This window comes from Ictalurus punctatus, chromosome 3 (genome assembly GCF_001660625.3).
Source record: "Ictalurus punctatus breed USDA103 chromosome 3, Coco_2.0, whole genome shotgun sequence".
In the NCBI taxonomy this organism is placed as follows: Eukaryota; Metazoa; Chordata; class Actinopteri; order Siluriformes; family Ictaluridae; genus Ictalurus; species Ictalurus punctatus.
In genome coordinates, this window is record NC_030418.2 from 3,989,105 (window position 1) to 4,013,998 (window position 24,894).

Consider the following 24,894-nt stretch of genomic DNA (forward strand, 5'->3'; position numbering starts at 1 on the left):
AATGCTTTACATTCAATACACGGCATTGAAAATGAGAAAGTGAGAGACTGTTACAGAGGAAACGAAAATAAAACACAAAATCTTGGCTGAATGGACACTTAACCACTTGACAAGGACGTGTATTTCTCCTTTTACTTACTGTCAGAGATACAAACGTATCTGACAAAGAGAACTGAGCATACCAAGGGCAGACCTATATTAGAACTGCCCGAAACGGAGGACCTGAAAGTACTGTTAGTCGGGCAAAAAACTAGATTAATTTAGTTAGCTTTGCTATTTTTTGTATGCATCAATACATAACTATTATAATTACAGGCTGAAACGATGGAAAATGTGGAAAGGTTCAAGGGGTGTATACTTATGCAAGCCACTGTGAATCATACTCAAACGCTAAAAACACGACAGTGGTAGAGAACAGGCAGGTAGAGCTTAAACTTCTCAGGCAACTGCTGAAATGACAATCTAATAAAAAAAAAACACACCACATTATGGAGCCTATAACTTACACTTTACATTTTGCTTCTCACTTTTCACCTAACAGAAGGAAGGATTTTGTTAATATCGGAAAAGGGCATTGGGTTTAAAATATCCGAGTCACTCGTTTCAGTGATCTCAGTAGAACAGCTTAGGATTTTACCCTGAATGGTTGCAGCAAAACAAAGCAGGGCAGCTTATTAGCGAGGCTAAAGGAAAGCCAATTGGAACTAGCTTACTTTAGAGGCATTCACTCTATGTTCTAATCAGAATAAAAGATGGACTGAACATTTATCTGACATATGTGATCCGAGTCTTAATAAAAAATAAATATTTATTGTTTTTTTTTTTTTTTTTTTAAGTATTTGCCCCCATACTGATTCCTTCTGGTTTTGTATATCTCTCATACTAAATAGTTTTAGATCACCAAAAGAAACATAAAACAACGACAACCTGAGTAAATACACAATACAGTTTGTATTTATTTCTTTTCTTATTCAAGCAAAAAAAAAAAAAAAAAAAGTTATCCAACACCCATGTGAAAAAGTAATTGCCCCCTTAAACTTCAAATCTGGTTGTGCCACCTTTCGCAGCAATAACTGCAACCAAACTCTTCTGATAACCGGAGATCAGTTTTTCACTTACTTCTAGGACTAGGACTTACTCTTATGCTTTGGATCGTTGTCTTCCTGCATAATCCAGTTGCACTTGAGTTTCAATATACGGACTGAAGACCAGACATTCTCCTTTAGGATTTTATGGCAGAGAGTAGAATTCATGTTTCCCTCAATTATTGCAAGTTGCCCAGACCCTGAAGCATCAGAGCATCCCCACACCATCACGCCTCCACCACCATGCTTGACCGTAGGTATGATGTTTACACCAGATATAACGGGACCCCTGTCTTCCAAACAGTTCCTTTTTTGACTCATCAATCCACAGAACATTCTCCCAAAAGCTTTGAGGATCATCATTTGAGGTGTGTTTTGGCAAAATTCAGACAAGCCTTAATGTTCTTCTGGGTTAGCAGTGGTTTTCACCTCACCATTCTTCCATGGATGCCATTTTTGCCCAGTGTCGGTCTAAATGGTAAATGGCGCACTTATATAGCGCTTTTACCCAAAGCGCACATTCACCCATTTACACACACCAATGGTAGCAGAGCTGCCATGCAAGGCTAACTTCAGTATCTTTACCAAGGACACTTCGGCATGTGGAGTCACGTGGGCCGGGAATCGAACCGCCAACCCTACGATTAGTGGACAACCCGCTCTACCACCTGAGCCACAGCCGCCCTTTCTGATAGTGGAGTCATGAACAGTGACCTTTATTGATGCTACAAAGGCCTGTAGGTCCTTTTATGGTGTCCCTGACTCTTTTGTGACTTGCTGGATGAGTCATTGCTGTGCTCTAGGAGGAATTCTGGAAGGTTGGCCACTTCTGGAAAGGTTCTTTACCGTGCAGAATTTTTCCATTCGGAGATAATGGCTCTCACTGTGGTCCTTTGGAGTCCCAGAACCTTTGAAATAGCTCTGTAACCCTTCCTAGACTGATGTATTTTCAATCACTTTCTTCCTCATCATTTCTGGATTTTCTTTCAGCGTTGGCATCGTGTGTTACTGTGTAAGACCTTTTAACCAACTTCACGCTGTTGAAAAAGTTCCATTTAAGTGCTGATTTGATTGAACAGGGTTTGCGGTAATCGGGACTGGTTGCATCTAGTCCAGTTGAACCCCATTATGAATGCAGTTTCGTAGATTTTATAATCTAGTTGCAAGACTGAGTGCAACACTTAGTCCAGCATTGACAATGGTACACTAGAACATTCAGTGCAGTGCTGAAGAGCTACAAAATTCTTATATTTACATCTAAGCTGTAGGTCGGCGATCCATATAAATCCAGTGAGTTGCAAGAGCTCCACACCGGTCTCTCCACTGATTTCTTGCAATCAATATGATGATGATTTCCACGACTTCTACAATGTCTGACTGATGAACTGCAATCCAGCTAAACTATAGGCTTGTCTTGTTATTTAATATCAGAGAATACTACAGTACAGTAGTTTGCTTAGAGCAGGGGTAAGTCCTTGAGAGCTGGAATTCAGCACAGTGTGGTATTTTTCTTGGTCAGCCTTATGAGAATCAACTCACCGGTTAAATATAGAGTAACAATAACAGCTGGGCTTTGTGGCCTTTTCAGATATCCTTCATCATTCTTTGTCCTTCTTATTGTCGTCTGTCTGCCAGCTTTCTTCCTATGATTCTCAAAGGGTGTTACCTAGTGTGAAGCATCAGCAGCCGTGCAGAACTATTTTTCACCATGCTAATTTGGGACATTGTTAATGTTAGCCTTGCATGGCTAGCGCACCACACAGATCTTTGCTTGCTAACAGGGATGTCTGATTCTCTGTGGGAAGCCCAGAGTAATGAGGGCTCAGACAGCCTTGCTTCCCTCTAAAGCTGGAGTCTGTACTCACCGAGCTGCCCACATGCCAGTGCTCAAGCTAATCATTAGCAGATTATGTACACAGCACTGGCCATCAGCCAATGGTGGGTTTAAGCAGCGATGATGGTGCTTCTCAGTGTGATTAGTGATGCTAATAGAGATCTGACGTTGGTTAAGATGATATTTAGAATAAATGGTAGATAGCTCGGGGTGGGGGGGGGGGTGCTTTGATTAATAGTATCTGTTATTGGTACAAGGTGGAAAAATACAAAGATGCACATTCCATACGAATTTTTTTTTTTAATGCTATACATCCTATACATACAGTTAAATATACAGTCTGAGAACCACACACACACACAACAACAACAGCTAGACAGAATATGAGGTATCTCTATAGCATCACCATCATGATGCATACTGGTGGTGTTGGTGTGTGTGTGTGTGTGTGTGTGTGTGTGTGTGTGTGAGTAGGATTGGCTTATGCGAGATGAGCACCCTGGGGTGATTCCGATTGTGATTAATGCGCCTCGCCTTTCAATTACAATTTTCATTAAGGACGTGCTGTCTGTTCGCGGTCTCTTAAATAGTAATGGAATTAATAAAACATATGCTGTGAAATCAGCAGCAGCGCAGGCCCCGAGGAGAAAGTGTGACCGTTTTTCAAAAGGCTGAGAGAATCTGAGGGATGTCTCGGCCGAACGTGGCGCAAATGGGAGATAATTATAGCGCGGGATCTCTAAACGAAGACGAAAGGATTGGAATAGAAATCAATGCAGTGATCCCAAGCACAAAACAGTGGGGGTAAGAAAAGGTACAACGTTGCAGTCACGCCCCTATATTTATGTACGAGTCGTTTTCAAATGCGTCACCGTACGGTCGCGTAGTCACTAAACCGAAGTGACTTAGCAGGAGTTCAGCTGTGAGCTAGATTCATCAGCAATATCACGAGCATAATGTTTTCTCAAGATACCGTGTTGAATTACAACGAATATTATGAACGGCGATAGATCAATAAAAGAGTTCACATCTTTATGAACCACCGTCCTCAGGGTTTATTTCCCATTTTTTAGCGAAAAAAAGGGACAAATTAGGCAAGCTCACAAACTTCTTGTCGTGTAAACCTTTGTGATCTTTTTTTTTTTTTTGTACTAAAACATGTCGTCATATTTCAAACTATGAGTGTAGGATGTGTGGTATATAGTACCATGTTGTATTTGTTAGGGTTTTTTTTTTTTAATTTAAAGAAAGTGATAGTCTTATCAAAAGGGATCGTTCAAAATAAATTAAATTTGTAGCTGGCTGTTACCTTAACTAAGTAACTCGACCGGCCGGTACACCTCCATTAACTTATAATCTAATGGGTAAGGTTAAAGGGTTAAAATGACATGTATGGCATGGTAAAGCACGGCACGAGATAAAAAAAAAAATCGTTTAAAAAAATTGTCCGAATACCGGCTAAAAGTTTCGTCTAGGCTCAGTGTAGGCTTAAAAAAAAAAAAAAAAAAAAAAAAAAATGGCTTCTTGAATTCAGTACATGCATTATGCTTTGTGGGATATTGGAGATTGTAGATCATAGGCATACAACTTCGAAGCCCATCCATAAATCAGTCAGTGTGTGTGTATGTGTGCGTGTGTGTTTTGACATGGATGGAAGATCTGTTTGCTGGATATAGCACTCTGATGGAGTATTGTGTGATGAAGGGCCTGGAAAGTGACTGATAGCGCCCTCGCATCGCCGTAAATCAGACGACGGCCTTAGGTGACCCTGCCATCAAACAGGATGCGCGCACGCACACACACACACAGAAACAAATCACACACAAATACATACACACACACACACACAGCACTAACTAAAATAACCCAATGTACACATGAACAATTCTTAATTTGTCAACTGACAGCTGGCAGAGAGATCATTAAACACAAAAAGTGTAATCACACACTCTCACACACACACACACAAACACGGAGAGAATCCGTCAGTGTAACTGAAATGACTCGAGGATAATTAGCAACATGTAGACGGAAAATATTTCCTCTTCTTCCGGGACGTATACGGAGCCGGTGAGTTTACGTACATCAATAGCTACACAGGGAAAGTTCCTCGTATTCAGAGTCGGGTTACGCGGGTGCTTAAGCTGACTTTACGGGACGATGTTGCCAGATTGTTCTCGAGTAGAAGCATCCGAGACAGCGTCTAGACCACGCCGGGTGGGGTGTAGAAACGATGGACTGAAGTAGCTAGATCGCGCTTTCTTGCTTTGCTGTCAAACGTAACACGATACGAATACGACACCCGAGTGAAAAGATGCCCAGCATCGAAAACCGATCGTCATTCGACATCAATTTAACACCAATTACTGCAAATTCGGTTTAACGATACTGTCTCGGCCCTTAAAAAACAAACAAAAACAAAACACAACAGCAGCTCGCTTGATCCAGCACATCCTAATAAATATTTATCTGTTTATTTATTTATTTTAGCTCATGTGCCGACTTAACGAAGTCTCAGGATACTAGAGCGAGGTCAGTGTGTACCCAGGATATTCCATCACTGTTTCAAGGGGCAGTGTAGGTGAATGCACGGGTATCCCTTTAAAGAGAAGGAAACTCAGACTCTACTCAGAACATACACACACACACACACACACACGGACTGATGGATAATGAGATACATTTCCCCAAATAAAAAGACACTGACATAGATCACCTTCCCATAGGCTGTAGCTCAAACACACCTACACGCTGGTTATACGAGGCTGCAGCATACCCCTTAATATAGACTTTTATACACACACACACACACACACCAAACACCATTGATGTGACAGAACAGGGATGGTTGATAATTTGACAGGGATGCAAGGCTGTACCAACTGCAACAGTGACAAACACTTTTTCCACTTTTCTTCCAAGCCCCAACTGTGTGAGCTTGAGCATGAGCGTGTGTGTGTGTGTGTGTGTGTGTGTGTGTTTGCTTTGCACATCTGCAAGCACAACATTAGTGTGACAGAACGGTGACAGATGTCCTCCTCCTAGATGGCTTCCTCTCTGGAAAGGTGCCAAACAGCAAAAAAAAGACAATTGCGCGCGCACACACACACACACACACACACACACACACACACACACACACACACTCTCACACACACACACACACTCTCACACACACACAGCTATCCAACACCACTTGGGCCAGACAGATGTCACTTTAAGTTACAGCTCCATGTTTTTACACTCACAATAAGTTATCCATCTAGCGTTCTCTCTCTCTCTCACACTCTCTTCCTCTGTGAAGTGATGTGGTACTGACCCATGTGTTTTCCATTCATATGGTAAAAGAAGGAGACGCAGTACGGCATTCTGCTGGAGCCCGAGGGACCTCGAGCCGCTGTGACGTTGTAAAGCGGAGACAGGAGACGAGCTTTATCCCCTATCTGACGTGGCCGTGATGTCTCAATGTACATATAATAACCTGTTATGAAGACACAGAGGAAAGAGACACAGGAAGTACGCATCGAGCTTTACGTGAAATTTGTTTCGGCTTTGTATACAGTTTTCCGTCTGCCTGTATTAAACGTACACATCTTGGTAGTTTCCTCTTTGCTTTCGCCCGACCTCTCTTTAAGGGGCGCTTCGCGAAACGACGCCGTTGGCAAATTCGCCACGGCATCAAACGCACGCGTCCGTCACATACTAACACACCTAAGAGCTCGATTTGTTTCCGATTCAAATGCAACCTCAAACCGTAAGGACAGAAATAACTGCACGACATCCGGTGACTCCGGTGTTTCAGTCGTTTTATTGAACACTGGAATTGTCCGTTTAATTCATCTCGTATAGTATTAATAGAACTTGATCCAGCACATCCTGTTTGTTTTTGTTTGTTGCACAATGAACTAGAAGTATAGGGTGAACAACATTGTATCTACTGTTGAGAGTTGAGACTCTGACTGGACAGAAACGTATTCATTGTTTTACAGTTAATTGTAGTTAATTGGGTGCACGCATTTTTGTGGCCATGACACGGTCATGAAACGGTCATTTATCCAAGCACTCGGCCACCCTGGTTACTGCTTTCATCATTTTAATCCATATAATATTTGCTCCTGGATGTAAACGGTGTCTTCGATTAAGATGCCGTCATCTCCATTGTGCTCCATATGAAGAAAACTAAAATTCCGTAGACTTCAAAGTGACTATATAATTATTTAACGAATAGCATCGTATTTATGTATCCAGCACCGCACCGGCGAAAACTGAGACGCACCCTTGTTTTGCATAATTTCAGTATTAACCCTTCACTATGTGCACATATCGCAACACGGAATACTCCCTTCGGCGTGCATGTGGCCTTTATTCCCCTGTAAAATGCCTATACGGGACTGTTTACCTTCTTTGGTCCCACTTTTGTCCATGTCAGGCCCCGTGTTGACCGAGCGCTTAGGGTTTTGACTCAAATGATTTTGTCTGGTCCAGTCAAACACGTCACTGCGATCCTGGGAGAACCCGCAGATCCGCACGTCCTCAAAACCACAAACGTGATCTAATGGAAAGAGAGAAAACATGGGTGGTAATATATAAATGGGGCTGTATTACAGGAAGAGAAAGTATACGATGGCCTGGGGCTTTTCAGAAAGGGTGATAAAGATGGACGGAAATAGGAAAAATTATCTTGAGAGAGCTGAGAGAGAGAGAGAGAGAGAGAGAGAGAGAGAGAGAGAGAGAGAGAGAGAGAGAGAGAGAGAGAGAGAGAGAGAGCGAGCTGGGGAAAAAAATATATCACACCATTCACACTTTGCTGCTTGTATAATTGTAATTTACATGCAGCATTAAATTTGATTAGCGAATGTAAAAGCTCTAATGTCAGATACATGCCTGAGAATAAATACTTTCCCACAGGCTATTTTACGACTCTTAAATTAGTTCTCATAGTCCTGTGTTAAGTATGACTCTAGTTGCTGTAATCCATGGGGAAACTAGAGTTTCGCACGTTCCCTCTGTAGCTGTTTAAATTCCTTTTTAAAAATGTTTCCCTATTCTGCGGTTCGAGATATTCCACAGCAATTCACATCCCACCACGCTCTCCAAATTGCGCCACTTGTCCTCCAATCTGTTTTCGTCTATGTTTTTATAATTGTCTCACTTTGGCAAAGCTCTGTAAGCAGGCTGCCAGCCGAGCCGTGTTGAATTTAATTAAACGGAGCTGGAGAACGAGAGACACAGAGAGAGAGACACACACAGAGAGACAGAGAGAGACGTAGAGAGAAAGACAGCAAGAAAGAAAGACAGAGAGAGAGACAGAGAGAAAGAAAGACAGAGAGAGAAAGTCAGAGAGAAAGAAAGTCAGAGAGAGAGAGACAGAAAGAGAGGGAGACAGAAAGAGAGAGAGACACATACACAGAGAGAGAAAGAGAGAGACACAGAGAACGAGACACACGCACAGAGAGAGAGTGAGAGAGAGACAGGGAGAGGCACACACACACACCGAGAGAGAGACAGAGAGCGCGAGACACACACAGAGAGAGAGAGAGCGCGAGACAGTGAGCGAGAGAGAGAGAGAGATACAGAGAGAGTGAGACAGAATATAAATATATAAAGGGAAGTCGGTCTTACCTGAAGATCTCGGATAAGTGTAAGCTGTAAAAGAACAAGTGAAATGAAATCCTCAGAAAATAACAATGATACATAGATGCATTGCAATGAAAAGTAACTTTAAGCTAAAACAGATAAGTGAAAGTGAAAAGTGACAAGTGAAAGAAAATCTGAGGAAAGTTCAGAGGGATTAGATAAATAGTTTGAGGAAAAATCCACCTGAACGACGTGCATAATTAATGTGTGATCTTTAACAGAGTCCAAGATTTAATTTAATTTACCATTCTCGTCATCTCGTAGATAACTAGCTGAGCTGAATATGTGTGTGTGTGTGTGTGTGTGTGTGTGTGTGTGTGTATGTATATATATATATATACAGAAAACAAAATCAACACCTCCTGGCCAATCAGAACCAAGCTTACAACAGCGCTACAGTATAAACGTATTTAGTGATATATTAGTAAGAGCTGAGGTGCCGCTCCCGAGAGCTCATCGAAAACAAACAGTGGTATGAGACTACCCAAACCTCAAATACTAAATACAAACTAAGTAAGGAAGTCATTTACACTACAAAGTACAAACAATATAACTATACAGAGAACCGCCCTATATCAGAACGCTCTCCAAAATTCACACCACTGAAGTCGCTACTTCCTGGTCAGGGAGCTGTCGATCCTAATCTCACTAGCCAGTGAGAGTAAAGCGCTGTTAAGCCCCGCCTACACGAGAGCTTTGTGCCAGAATGGCGAACACCAGCTTGCGTGTTCATGAACCATGATTAGCGGGGGGGGGGGGGGGGCAAGTAAACAGCAAGTAAACACAAGTTTCAACTGATCAATGAAATAAAATGTTAAGCTAGCCATGTTTAACGTCTATATTACTCTGTATAACTCTGCACGACTCTGTATAACGCCTCCTGCCAAGCACAAACTGGGTGCCTTGACTTATGTACAGTCGGACACTATTTCTATACAAGCTGCACATTAGAGATATTCGACAGATCGTTCTTTCCAGCATTCTCCTAGAATGATTAGTACATCATTTCTTCTCCAGAGAACAGCTCTCAAGACGTCGCTTTAGAACTATTAATCCAACGGCACAAGTGTGTGGGAGGCCTGTTTGCAATTTTAATTACCGCTGAAATGCTTAGTAGCGTTTATGTTTATGAGTAGGCTTTACAGAGAGAAACATTCACACTCGCTCTAACTCACAATTTATACCAGCCTGGGGGGGAAATCAAGATGCATCTGAATTGGACGTTAACAAATGACATGCTGTTAACTTGAGCACTAACATTTTTCCCCCACACTGTTGCCTCGCAGAGCTCCGCGTTCGGAGCTAACGTTCGGAGCTAACGATCTGACGTGACGTTCGGCAAAGCTTTCGAGCGGCCGGACAAATGGCAGAAAGAGTTTAAGGCGAGGTACGATGTTAACATGCACGTGGAGCCAAACGCGCGTCCTTAGCATAATACAAGCAAAGGGGGAAAAAAAAAAAAGTGCTGTAAATCCCAGACACTCTAAAGTAGTCCATCGATATATATTCAGAGGTTTTCCATCACCATATTTAACCCATTTTTTTAACCCAAGATGTTACTATAGAAACGGTAACGTATTAAAACAGGCACATTGATATGAACTGTCAGAGCTGTTGTTGCAGAAAATGAATCATCACCTTCTGTCCAATCAGAATCGAGCTTTCAACAGCACTGTAGTATAAATGTATTTAGTGATGTATTTGTAACAGCTGTGGTTTGTTAAAACCGCCGAGGTGATAACGTTACTTCTAACAAACTTCCAAGCAAAAGTTCTGAAGAATCTACTTAAGATGATGCGAATTGATGGCTTCCATACTAGCCATCATGTTGAGTGAGGTCATGAGAACTTACGCTCAGAGTACTGGATGGTCCGGGTGACGGTATCTCCAGTACCAAAGGCGGTGATGGGAGTGAGGCCCACCTCGTAGGACAGAGGGATCCGTAAGTCCATGATGGTGTGTGACATCAGCACACCTTTTACTGGCTCTCTGGTGTTGATCTGCTTGGACATCACCTTTTGACCCATCTACACACACACACAAATGCTGATTTGAATAAAAATCGTTCTCAGAATACGGTAAGAAACCGGTCCGTTACATTATTCATCAAGAATCCCATATAACATACATCATTGTATAACTTTAAAAAGGTCCTAAGTAATAAAAAGAACGGTCTGACTGATTATTATGGTGTTGTTTTTCAAATTTTCTTTCAAACTGACAAGTTCTAGAAAAATACTTTGTCGCACATGCCAGTTGTACTGCTTTTGCAGACATTCACTTTGCCAGGGGCTCAACCTAGGTATGAGGTCTATTTAAAAATAACCTCTGAAGAAAAAAATCAGCAGAAGAATGGGGGAAAAAAAACACCCAGATTTAATAGGACATTTTATTAACACTGGTACACGTGATTAATGACGTGTGCTTGATGCCATCTTGGAAAATACATCTTTTAATGGAAATCTGTTAGTGGTGTTAGCTGTCACCGGTGTAATGGCCTGTGCTTATGGCGTCAGTGTCAATTAATAACTCCAGTGACTTAAAGTAATGACGCCACATAAAAACATCATTCAAAATTCAAACATTTGGCTGGTCAGAAATCCGGAATGTTTTGAAAACGATCCCAACGCCTAAACGTTTTAGCGTTCATTTCATTATTGTACACAGATGACGCTTTTCCAAACTCCGCCCCTAGACAATTGTAGCTTAGCAATTGAAACTGGCCAAGGACACCTCAAAATAGCTTTCAGGACTTTGCCATCATGTTGACGGTGGCTGTATATTGGATGTCCATTATCATAAAATATAGAAATCTGTAAATACTTGTGCTTGATATCCAATTCACAACACAGCCCCCTCTGAAACTATAGATAGATAGATAGATAGATAGATAGATAGAGAACACACACGGTCCCCTTGTTTTTGCTATACACTGATTTGAGATCAAAAGATGAATACGAGAAGAGAGATTAGAATATCAGCGACAATAGAACGTATAACATTTTTGATCAGACGAGCAAAAATATTGAAACGTGACTGACGGGTCTTCTTGTTACCCAGGTGTGTCCTGTTAGATTGGTTGTTTAAACAATAAATAACCCTGACCATCTACTGTTGGTTTTGGCCTTCAGTTTCACCTATGAAGACAACTTCATAACTTGTTAATAAGGATAAACCAACGTGAAAATAAGAGAGCTCTCTATGGGAGCAAAGCAAGCCATTTAGAAGCTGAGAAAAGAGGGGAAATCAATCAGAGGCGTTGCATTAACATTGGGCATAGCCAATATGACAATTTTAGCTGAAATTCTCATCTCATTCATCTTTTGCTGTCAAATCCAAATGTCTTCACTATATGGCAAAAACAAAAGAATCGGCCTTGCTGTTTCGGAGGGGACTGCATATATGGACATGGTAGCTGAGAATCCATGTTAACAAACCTACAATAAATGAAACATAATATGAAGGTTCGTAATCCTTTATTCGTGGATTGATGATATTTAGAAAATCAGTAGACATTATGTACTGTGCTGTTATATAATGTATTGTGGGTGTAATACAAAACTAAAGTATCTCCATTCAGCCTACAATATGTTTTGAAGAGCCAGTATTTGTAACAGTTATTTAAAAAAAAAAATTGTACGTATATCCAATGAAATATTTCGCCATTAATTAAAAAAGAAAGACCACCAGGTGTTTATTCAGTATTTTAATAGTTCAACATGGCAGAATTGGGCTACTTTGGTTGAATTCCGTTCCGGTGTCTAGCCATGTCATCGATCCGTTTTTGATTTAACTTTATAACAGTGACAAGCTAACCCTTTTTTTTTTTTTTTTTTTACTGGTCAACTGGTAAATATTACCACCCATGCACCATCTCATATAAAAAGAGTATTCACCATTACCTGCCTATAAGTGTTTATTGCAACAGATTACTGAAAACATTTAGGAAGCTGTATTCAGTATCCCGCCTTATTCATACTTCTCCAGTATAGCCCAGCCCTGTCAATAGCCCTGTCACTCTACATTGTGTATTTATAAGTGCATTTGCTTAAAGGAGCCAGGCACAGACAGTTCCATTAAAACCTAGTGAATTATTAACAAACATTATCATTACTTAACGGCAGTGGAAGGTGACACGGCGGCAAGAAGCGAGAACTCACAGCGCCCACAGCCAGATGGAAATAATGTCTTTTATTTTCCTTTAGATAAAATGTCCAGGTACTTTAATACAGGCGGTAAGGTCTTTATTCAGGATTCATTTGACTGTTACAGTTTAGGATAGAAATGATGATTAGGTATTGCTGGGGGAGCCAGGAAACAAAGAACCATTAAAACTAGGAACTATATGAAGTATCATACAGTACATGCGCACTGTAGACTGGGATCTTGAACTGCGACAAAGTGCTATAAATCTCTTTTTGTGGATGATTTGTTAGGAAGAACTATCTATTCAGAAAATCAGCACTTTGCCAGTCGAGTCATGATTGATCAGCTGAAAGCTATCCCCCCCCCCAATCAGGTCGTTGCTGCTCGCTATTCCACAATTTTTTTTTTTTTTTTAATCGTCATTCCCCATATGAAAGAAAATGAAACTATGAAAGTTAAGAAGTAAGGCAAGAAAGAAACAAGTGATTAGGGAAACAAGGAACCTGGGAAAACAAGGGAATTAGAACTAGGTGGCTATGAAACAAGGCGTCTGGGAGACATGAACATTAAAGATTAGATGATTAGGAAACAAGAATTCTGGGAAGTAAGTGAACTAGGAAGTAGGTCACTAAGAGGAACTAGGTGGTTATGAAGCATGGGAGACATGGGGACTAGAGAGTAGAAGCCAGGAAAACTAAGAGGCAAACTAGGAGTATAAATACCGTGTCACAAAAATTGTTATTGGAGAAATAAATTTTAAAAAAAGACTGAAAAAAAAAAGATCATTTTAGTCTCCATCACACACTCGCACACAACAGGACTCCCAATCAGCAAATGAGAATGAACACTGTTTTAATACTAATACACGAGTCGGCGATAAGGGGTTCCCAAACTTTTCCAGGGCAAGGCCCCCCAAACGGCGTTAAAATTTGACCGAGGCCCCCCTTTTGCAAGATGTCTTTAAAACACATTAAAAATACAGACTTCTGAATATATCCCCTCTTTTTTTTTTTTTATTAATAATGACATCTTATTTCTTTACATTACATTAGATTAGGAATCGATTGTGTGTGTGTGTGTGTGTGTGTGTGTGTGTGTGTGTGTGTGTGTGTGTGTGGTTGTCGGAGAGTGAGAAAGAGAAAACATACATTTATTTATTTTTCACACCAAATTGTTGAGGCCCCTCAGGCGCCCCCTGGCGGCACCCACTTTGAAAACCACTGGTTTAAACGATGTTTTTCATGCTTGTTCAATGAGCCGTGAACAATTATTGCACATGCACCTGTGGAACAGTCCTTAAGACACCAACAGTTTACAGGCGGTAGGCGATTAAGGTCAGTTACAATAACTTGGGACACGAAGGCCCTGTTAACACTCGTGCGTTTTCGTTTAAGAACGAAAACGATCCTCGTCCACGCTGGCGTTTCCGCCGTGTTTCAGAAACGATCTCCGTCCACACTACACGACTGAATACGCACGTTACATGACCGTTCATGTACACTGGGCATACGAGTATAAACAGGAAGTTGGTTGCTAGTCCAAACCAGCGTTCCGTGTAGGGCTTACGAAATTAGATTTGTTGCAGATCGCTCTAATCGTAGCTCGCATCTTGCACATGTAGGCATCTGCAGCGTTATAAAATACAGAATCGAACCACACAATGGCTGCTAAGAATGACGAGAAAGCCAGCAAAGCTTGCGGTTCAGTCTCCGTGGTGTCGTGTATACGATCATGGTAGCGTAAAGGTCATACGGTAGGGGCTTGACGAATCAGGGAAGGATACGCAATGATCCAGAAAACCCAATCAGGGGGCGAATGTGGGCGGAGCCACGCCTTTTGTTTTCAAAAGTATTCGTTTTTGGTCTGTTTACACTGAAACGCGAGCCCGGAGTTTTTCAAACTAAAACGGGGTCTTCGGCGTTTCCAAAAGTCTCGGTTTACGAGGGTGGAAAACGCCCGAATAGTGTAGACGACAGGCGTAACTGTAGCAACAGATATGTGTTTTAAATCAAAAATGCGCTCGTGAAACAGGGCCTCAAGAGACCTTTCTACTGAATCTGAAAAACACCAGAAGAAAGACGCCTAGGGTTCCTGCTCACCTGCGTGAACATGCCATAGTCCTGCTGCAGGGAGACATGAGGACTGCAGATGTGTCCAGAGCAATACACTGCAATGTCTGTAACGTAAGACGCCTAAGACAGTGCTACGGGGAGACAGCAAGGACAGCTGATCGTCCTTGCAGTGGAAAATTACACGTAAGCATGCGTCCCCTCAGACGTGAATCGAGAACTTGCCTTGGTGGAAGAGTGGGGGAACATCTCACGGCAAGAACTGAAATCTGATGCAGTCCATGAGGATGAGGATGAGCTCAGGGACTCGTTAGTCCATTTCTGTTCCTCAAATGTCTGCGAAACTTGTTCAGATTACGTCCCGGTTGTTGAATCTTTTTATGTTAATACAAATACTTACACACGGTAAGAAATTTGCGGGAAATAAAAGCGGCTGAACCTGAGAGGACGTTTCTTTAGTTGCTGAGTATATAACGCCTTTTAATAAAAAATACATTTTACTGGATAAATGGGACATCTATTAACAAAGCGCGAACAGAACAGGAGGATTAAAGTTAAAAATACTGCCGTCAGGAAACGAGGTGGGAGTAATGGGTATATCGGACGACACCTCCCTCTGCGGCTCTAGACAGTAATTACAGGACAGCTCGCTAGTGTCATGCCAAAGTGGCATCACTACGGGCTCATTAGCGGGTTCAGGTCTGGCAGAAAGGACCTCTGCACGCCTTCTGTCTCTTATCCCTCTTATTTTTCCTCCGTCGCCAAAGGCAGAGGGACAGAGACTGTGTTTGTGTTGTTAACCTTGCAGTTGCGCATCAGCCGTATTTGTTATATGACTAATTAGTTCTCGCTTTACGAGCTTGCTACCCAGAAAGTAGGGCGCAATAGCAACTGTACTACGTGCACATTGGCAACGGTGTGTGAGTGTGTACTTTTGCAAACAACTACAGTAAAGCCACCGCAGCCCACACGCACAAGTCAGAGGTCCTACAACCAGATGTACACACACATGTGCTTGGGTACTTTCGCTAATCATTTGCATTCATTTTGTTGCTCGTTTTGGCAATATTCTATCATTAAGATTCAAATTCTCCTCCTCACCTCCTACGGCTCGAACAACACCTGTCCTTATTTAACACCTGTCCTTATTTCCACCCACATGCACTCTCAGCATACTACCATTGTTGGTGTTTTGTTTTGTTTTTTAAAACCATTTCAAACATTGCAAATCCTTCTGCTCTTGGGCCTCGGCTTGTTCTTCCTTTATAAAGTCATACACTACCAATTTCTGAAAAAACAAAAACAAAAAAAAACAAACTGTCTCTCAAAACTAATCACTAACAGTAGAAACTTTGCAGCCAGCCACCTGCCAGACTGCACTGCCCTACTTTTTAGATTTCATGTGTGTTTACGTTTATAAGGACGTGTATTACGCACTACATGCCAATATCGCAGGTCTCACACACTTATCCAAATGTGGAGAAGTTACCTGAACACATTCACCCATAGGAAATGTCTACAATGTTCCACAAGGCGCAAGTTCAACAGGAAGTTGCATCATTCGAACTGAAGATCATAGGAAATTTCAGTGTTATTCTGATATCTGAAAAATACAACCCTGTTATCCAAGTTATAAAGGTGTTTTTTTTAAAAACAAACAGAAATCAGACAGAAAACCCCAATGTCCGTATGTCATCAGTATTTATGTTAGTTAAGCACATTTTGTATATTGTGTATTTGCTAAACTGGAGGGGGGCAATGGTGGCTTAGTGATAAAGGCTCTGGGTTACTGATCGGAAGTTCGGGGATTCAAGCCCCAGCATTGCCAGGTTCTGGGTTACTGATCGGAAGTTCGGGGATTCAAGCCCCAGCATTGCCAGTTCTTGGGTTACTGATCGGAAGTTCAGGGATTCAAGCCCCAGCATTGCCAGGTTCTGGGTTACTGATCGGAAGGTCGGGGGTTCAAGCCCCAGCATTGCCAGGTTCTGGGTTACTGATCGGAAGGTCGGGGGTTCAAGCCCCAGCATTGCCAGGTTCTGGGTTACTGATCAGAAGGTCGGGGGTTCAAGCCCAAGCATTGCCAGGTTCTGGGTTATTGATTGGAAGGTCGGGGGTTCAAGCCCCAGCACTGCCAAGCTGCCACTGTTGGGCCCTTGAGCAAGGCCCTTAACCCTCTCTGCTCCAGGGGCGCTGTATCATGGCTGACCCTGCGCTCTGACCCCAACTTCCTAACATGCTGGGGTATGCGAAGAAAACAATTTATACATAATTTATCACGTATAAACGTATACGTGACCAATAAAGACTCATTGCCATTATTTAAAAGCAAAACGTAGCCAAAAGTCAGCAAAGAAATCCAGTACAAAAACGAGACACGGTTGTGCGCCCCGGGTGAACACAATTTCAAAGGTTTTAACAGGTTCAATGATGGATAATGCTGAAGAAAATTATAGTCCAGGTTTCTTGTCTGTGGTAATCACACCATCACGCATACACCACAAATGCAGTGGATGCTGCAAAACCTTGGAGTATTGCTTTAAGTTGCTCCTGCTTACATTCATACATAGGTTTATCTAGTATTCTTTCTCTCCCAAATTTTTTTTTGTAAAGTAAATTTCATCAGATTGCAATGCCTTGTGGGCATGATCCGCTCCTGAAGTCTAAGAAACTTTACTTGAGGTAATAAACTATTGAAATTTTCCTGTAGATATGTGAGAGTGAGGGCTCTTTTTATATATTACACATACATATACACACACACACACGGTGCACTCATATACATAAACCATGTTACTGTTCTCCTGTGTCTTAGGAATTGTTCTCCATGTTTATCTCTATGAATATTTATGACCGTGTGTTTGATGAACTGGAAGAACAATTTACACAAACCTTTGATTTGTGTGTATGAGACTCGGGCTATTGTACGGTCATATTAATGTGACATTAATATGAGCTGTGGGATTATATGGGGGAAGACTTCTGTAAATCATCGTATGCTAATATGAATAACAGGCAAGCATTATGTACTGTAGTTTATTTTACGTATATGCGTACACACGCGCGCACACGTACACAGATATACATGCACTGCTGTTAGTCTTTGGCCTCTCTAAATATCAGTGGTTATGAGATCCGAGAACAGATCTGTATCCCCAGGGTACAGAGCAGAGAATATGTGCAAAGCTCATCTCTCATCTGTCCTTCATACACACTCGTCTAGACATCTCCGTCTCTCTAATTTCCGAATAAAATTGCGTATGCTTCTATCGTGATGCTATGTACGGTATAAAACACAACAGGATGCGCCGTTAGGGAACGAATAATCAACGGTAGAGTGACGTGATGCATCCTGACACGAAGCGCAGTCACTGTTACTGCTTCACACATGATTACGTTTCCTATAACAGCACGTCCTGAGGTGTTTTATTCCCTCCTTTGTACCTTTTGACCATTTATAGTTGCATTTACCGTTGTGGAATGTCCACAAAACAAGTTAGCTGCTGCCGTCACTTACAGTTTGTTATAATGGCTATAAACAGTCATACTGTAGGTGAAGAGAAATGTAAGCAATCTGTCATTATCTGTTAGTTTCTACATTTAAAAATGGAACCAGAAGTCCAACATTAAGAAACTAGCCAAATCCATTCCATGGTAATATTGCAAAAGCTTATCGAAGGTATTTTTGATAAAAGTCCCCTCTGAAACTATTGAAATGGCAAGGCCAGACCGTTTTTTTTTTTTTGTTCTAGACTGAAGACATTGGAGTTTGAGATCAAAAGATGAATATGAAGCGAGCTCAGGATTCCAGGTTTTGATTTCCTGGTATTAATAGGTAGACGTGTTCAACGACATAGAACATTTTGTATCAGACCACCCAATTTCTAGGCGAGCAAAAACGTTGGAACATGTAGCAGACGGGTGTTTCTTGTTACCCAGGTGCGTCTTGTTAGACTGATTGGTTAAATAAATAGCACTGAACATCGACTTTTGGTTTAAACCTTCTGTGAAGACTGTACGATACAAAGCACAATGCCAACTCAACGAAAGACTTTATCAGGGGGGGAAAAGTAGAAGGTTTCAGACTGGCCAAGTCAATCTCTAGACCTTCACCCAATTGACCATGTGGAGACTGAAGCACACCAACACCAACGGAAAGAGGCTGCAGTAAAAGCCTGGAAAAGAATGTAAAAAAAAATAAAAAATAAAAAAACCAACAATTTGGTGGGATACGCAACCAAATATGAAGTGTTACTCAGTTTCATTTGCTTCAAGATGTATCTGTCCCTATACTTTTGCTTGTCTAAACATTGGGTGGTCTGATAGAAAAATGTCTATGTTTTCTGCTGTTTAACACATCTAGATGTAAATACCAGGAAATAAAAGCTGAATTGAGACCAAGTATAGGAGTACAAACCAAATAGATAGATAAATGGAGAGAGAGAGAGAGAGAGAAAGAGTAAGACAAGATAAACAAGCCCGAGTAAGAGTTAGTCAGTAAGAGAAACAAATAGAGAGCAAAACAAAGAGAGAATAAACAAGACAGGTAGACAGAGAAAGAAATAAATGAGGACAGCAAACCATTAAAAAAAAATAGAGAACAGGAGTGCCAACGAAGGAGGGGGACAGCAAGTGAGAGTATGAGAGATAAAATATAACAGAATGATGTTTGTGGGCTGGGAGGGGGGATGGTTGGTGGTAAGGAGGAGGGTGAGAGAGAATGGGAAATAGAATAAGAGAAAATGACAGGAGCCAAAGCTAGACCGAGCCATACGGAGTACGAAAACAAGCGCAGGAGACAGAATGAGCAAGAACAAGACACTGAGAACGACGAGAGGACCATGATGGAGAGACACAGTGGAGATGAGGAGAGATAATGTGTTACGCATTCTCTGCGACTTGTCTCAACCCCAAACACCGAATTCAGTTCATTAAGAGTGTGACAATTAGCACTGGAAAGAAAAAAGAAAAAAAAAAAAATAACACTAACATGTGCAGGAGAGGAGTGTTATATGACTTGTGATTGAAGCTACAATCATACATTATGTCCTAAGACTTGACGGTATGTACTGTAGACTACACTGAAATACGTTAGTGAACAGTACACATTTAAGTAAGTAAGTATAAACAGGCTAGCGAGGCAAAGCGGTCCTTCTCTTTCAAGGAAAAAACAGACATGCCACAACATTAAGTGTAGCTATAAACAAATGAAACATGACATTCATGAATTCAAAATTGAAATTGTTGGTAAATTTGCTGTGGTATTGGAGAAATAGCACGTCAGGATGTACCGTTAAAGCAAAATAATAAATATCTTTGGATAGTAAGACTAACCCTGCGTTGTTTTGGGCCACGTCACACCATCCAGGCATTGATTATTTTCTTAGAACAGCACGCTGTCATGTTTTCAACCCGGTTATATACATATACCATGTGGTATGCATATGCTATATAATTAATGTTAACTAATGCAGTAAATTATGCTAGTTAAGGGAACCTTAAAGTACAGCCAAATGTCACCTAAATGTTATATTATTATGTATGCAATACACACACACACACACACACACACACACCACATAGTTGTATGCAAGAGTTTGTTCACCCCTGGTGAAGTTTTTATTGATTTTTGAAGTGAAAAGTAGTAAACACAACCTCTACAGCAAACATGTTTCTGCGAATGTTAACGCTCAATTACATCATATTTGATGAGCTTAACAAATAGAAAAAGAAGGGAAAAAAAAAAAAAGATTAAACAGTAATTATGGCATGTGAAAACATTTGGACACCCTTCCATTTTTAAAGTCTCAGGATTTAATTAACTTGTTAAGCCTTAACTGATTCATCAGGATTTCGTAATTCCTAACTGTCATGAAGCTCAATAAATTCTCTGACTCTTCAAACCCTGTACTAACACTCAACAACCATGGCCTCCTTAAAGCAGCAGACTAATGATCAGAAAATAAATCTAACTGATGCCTTCAAAGCAGGAGGACACTTTAAAATAAATAAATAATAATTTAAAAAAAAAGATATCAAATCATTCCCAGCTCGCAATTTCCGAGGTCAGATTGATTTATTTTTTTTATTAAGAAACGGCAGTTAAGTGGAAGTCAATGTGAGAATACCAAGTAAACTTTCAGATATATGTGCTCATACAGTATGCTGGGTTATATAAAATAAATAAATAAATAAAAAAGCCACATGACTGCAGACTTGCAGAAAGATTTAGTTGTCACAGGAGTGGTGGTGCACCATTCTACCCTTCAGCATTGCTTGCACAAACATGATCTGCATGGAAGAGTCATCAGAAGGAAACCTTACCTATAACCTTATCACAAAAGTGAACGCCTGAAGTAAGTAAAACATCTAGATATGCCAGAGGCATTTTGTAAACGAGCGATGTGGACGGATGAAGTAAAAGTGGAGGGATTTTTTTTTTTTTTTTTGCCAAGACATGTTTGGAGAAAAAATGACTATGTTTTGCAGTTGTGTAGCAGCCAGTGGCACGGAAAACACCGGACAAGTAGATGGGAGAATGGATTCCAGTAAATATCAGCAAATTCTTGAAGCAAACACGACACAGTCAGGCACGAATCTGATGCTGAAGACAACAGGACCAAAACAAACCTTCAAATCCACCACGACCCAATTCAAGAAACGCAAGCTGAAGCTTCTCCCCTCACAGTAGCCCTGACTTCAACATGACTGAAAATATGTAGGTAGATCTTAACCATGTTGTGGAAGAATACCTCAGAACTAGAATGGCGGAAATTAATTAGACAAGAATAGAAATGGTTATAGCTCTAAATTTTTTTTTTTTTTTTTTTTTTTTTTTTTTAAATCTAATAGAAAGTAACTGTGCATTAATATTTGCAGGAATTTTTTTTGTTATTTTTATATTTTATATATATATATATATATTTTATATATATATATATATATATATATATATATATATATATATATATATATATATATATGCTTCAAAAGGTTGTGTTTAGTTCTTTGCACATCCAAAAAAAAAAAAACAACAACAAAGTTATCAAATTATATACATAACATGCCCATAAAATCCCGACACTCATTAATAGGGTCACAATAAATTCCCCACTGTCAAAAGCTTGTGGATTCTAAGAAGAGGATTAGCTATTCATGCCACCAAAGACAAGTGGCTAATCTTCCCTTTTCTTGTTTAAAACCCAGCCACCTGCTGTAATCCATCACCTTCTTCCTTTATTTCACTACGGGCCACATTCTTATGAATAAATTATTACAATGTTGGAATCGAAATCCGACGGAAAATAAAACCCACACACACATACATGCACTTGCCTTCAGGTGTGTTCAAGAAGGTGTTTTAGATACATGGTGCGATTGCTCAAGACGGTAGGTTTCGTCCTCAAGATGTATACAGAGGCGGGGTTTTTTTTTTTTTGTGGACAGGACAGTAAACGGTAAAAATAGCGATAAATCCAGAAGAAAATCCTTTTCGTCTGCATTACCGTGTGTCTGCTGACAGAGACGGATTGGGAGAGACCCAAAAAATGTGTGTGTGTGTGTTAGTCTGAATATGCACAATGCTGAAAATGTCAGTAGCTTCATCAGTTAGCACTTTATTACCATATCCCATCTGCTACAATGGGGTCAAGATGGACCTAATGAGGGCAGAACAGAGTAACACAACATTGCCAAGCTGCTAATAAATACACTTAACACACAGGCTGGTTTTGGATAAACTCCAGTAGGAGGAATTCACAGCGTTTTTGAAACTGAATTAGACTGCCTAAATAAATAAATAAATAAAAGTCTCCTAGCAATTTCAAATCTTCCTGTAAACACTGAGTTTTATAGTAAGGAATTAAACATTTCACAACATTAAATGGGTGAACAATATGTTTGGCAAGTTGCTGTCGTATAATAGAAACGAAACACTTTGTGACATGCTGTTACTAAGGTACTGTGAGCACCCGAACTTACACATCACCTTCCTATAATATCACATCCTAACCGGTTTTATTCCACCGTTTATAGTTACAATCAATGTCGTAGAATGTCTTCGAAACACGTTTGTTCCTGTTATCACTGAATAAACTGATTTCCTCCTCCTGAAAATCGTATCCCATAATTTGTGTACACGGTTACCTAAGCACTTGGGGTTAGCGGCAATATCGGGGTATAATGCGTATTAGAAATGGTGATAATATTGGAATATTTGTATCCCGTTCAAATTATTTCAGGTACTAGCAATAACCTCTTAAATGAACACCTGTTGCTCTGGGAAATGAACCTAGCCGACTTTACCTTTTTGCGAAAGATGTCTCATCACGCTTGGGTAAAGGTAAACTCTTCCCTGGAGAGAGAAAAGCTTACAAGGTCCAGGTAATTTTGTGACACCTGAGCCCCAAAATACCACCGACACCTTAAGAAATGCAGCATATTAACATTCTGAATCCACGGCTATGAAGGAATCTGGTGCCATATGGGCCAGTATTATAATCAAGTCAGCTGACATACTGGATCATATTACCTCCTTGAACTTTTCCATTGCGACTGAAATGGACGTTGAGATTTGGGATGTCATGAATCTACACAAAATAGACAATAATACTGTACATAGCCCATATACAATACAGTGAAGCATGATGGTGGCAGCATCAGGGTGAGGACGCGCACCTTCGACCGGGGACTAGGAAACCGGTCACGGTTGAGAGCAATGTAGATGGAGCCAAACGCTGAACAATTCCAGAAAAATAAAGCTGTTGCTTTTTTCCAAGAGACTTGAGATCGGGGTGGAGGTTCATCTTTTAATACGACAATAATCTGTAGCATACTGCCCAAACTACACTGACATGGTTCAACAATAACAACCAGAATGTGGAAGAATGGCCCACTCGATACCCAGACCTCGATCCGACTGAGAACCTGTAGCTGTTCACCGACGGTTTCCATCCAATCGGACACTTCTTGAGCAATTTTGCTAAAACGGGCAAAAAAAAATACCAGGATCCAGATGTGCAAAGCTGATCGAGATCTATCCCTGAAGATTTACTGCTGTCGTTCTACCAAGTATCAGCCTGGGGATTGAAGACTTACACAACCGAGAAACGTCAGCATTTTGTTTAACTAACGTTTGTGTCGCAATAAACATTTATAAAAAAAAAATAATAATAAATAAAAAAAACCTTTAAAACGTTGGACATTGTGTAAATCAAATGGTAGCAATCCAAATGAAGTCCATTTCGGTTCCTGGTTGTAACACTACAAAATATGCTAAAGTTCAAAGGGAGTGAATATTTATTCCGCATTTAAGGCACCGTGTAGCTTGGATTTTTATTAGAAGGGTTTGGTAGGCGTACAGTGTTATAGGTGCTTAACTACTGAAAAACCGCTTTCTATTCTGGGAATATAATCTTCAATCACGGATTACTGGTTTAATCTTCCGTCGAGGATTATTGATTCATTTCAGAGCTATATTGCTTCTTTTTTTTCTCATTATTATTCTTAAAGTACACAGACATTTCTCATTTTCTGTTCCGTTACAACGGGCTGTATGCAGAGTTGACTGAACATGTAGTGTTCTGAAGGTTGCGTGTGCGTGCGGGGCACGGTTATTCGATTCTCTGACTCTAAAACAAAAGGTCTATTTCCTTGTTTGATATTCACCCAGGCAAAGTGCTATATTAAGTCACTGTCTGAGAGTCTGCCGTCGCACAGGACGCATCGAAACGCGTACGTGCTTTTGGTACTCGTTCGGTACTCCGCTTAGTATTAAGCGAATCGGGGCCGTATTTGTATTGTAAGTGCTGTAGTTCCTCCTCTTGAATCAGTCGATTGATTAATTAATTGGTTTGAGAATTAATCTGGACATATATGCAGATCAGTGTCATTTCATGACTTCGCATAGTATCATGTGGAACCAGATGCTGGTATTAGAGCATACATGGTACAAATATAAGTAAACGTGCAGGGTATCTGACCGGTACCTATTACTAGTACTGGTGTCGATGCGTCCTTATATTTCATCCTGAAATGCACTATTTGACCATAAGACCTATGTAAAGCCAGATGTTAAATATATAAATACCGCAATCGGAAAGAATTCATCGTATGAATTAGCTGTCGA

The 24,894-nt window shown here is 40.6% G+C and overlaps 1 protein-coding gene across 2 annotated transcripts in view; it reads right to left on the bottom strand.

The window, feature by feature from the left end:
- Window positions 1-24,894, bottom strand: part of LOC108263837 (MAM domain-containing glycosylphosphatidylinositol anchor protein 1) — a 195,209-nt gene that overhangs the window by 26,628 nt on the left and 143,687 nt on the right. For both annotated transcript variants that reach the window (XM_017465013.3, XM_053679441.1), the window contains 4 exons: window positions 10,409-10,583; window positions 8,542-8,565; window positions 7,319-7,471; window positions 6,239-6,400 (listed from right to left, as the gene is read on the bottom strand). In XM_017465013.3, coding sequence (XP_017320502.1) covers window positions 6,239-6,400; window positions 7,319-7,471; window positions 8,542-8,565; window positions 10,409-10,583 — 514 coding nt within the window. The remainder of the gene's footprint in view (window positions 1-6,238; window positions 6,401-7,318; window positions 7,472-8,541; window positions 8,566-10,408; window positions 10,584-24,894) is intronic.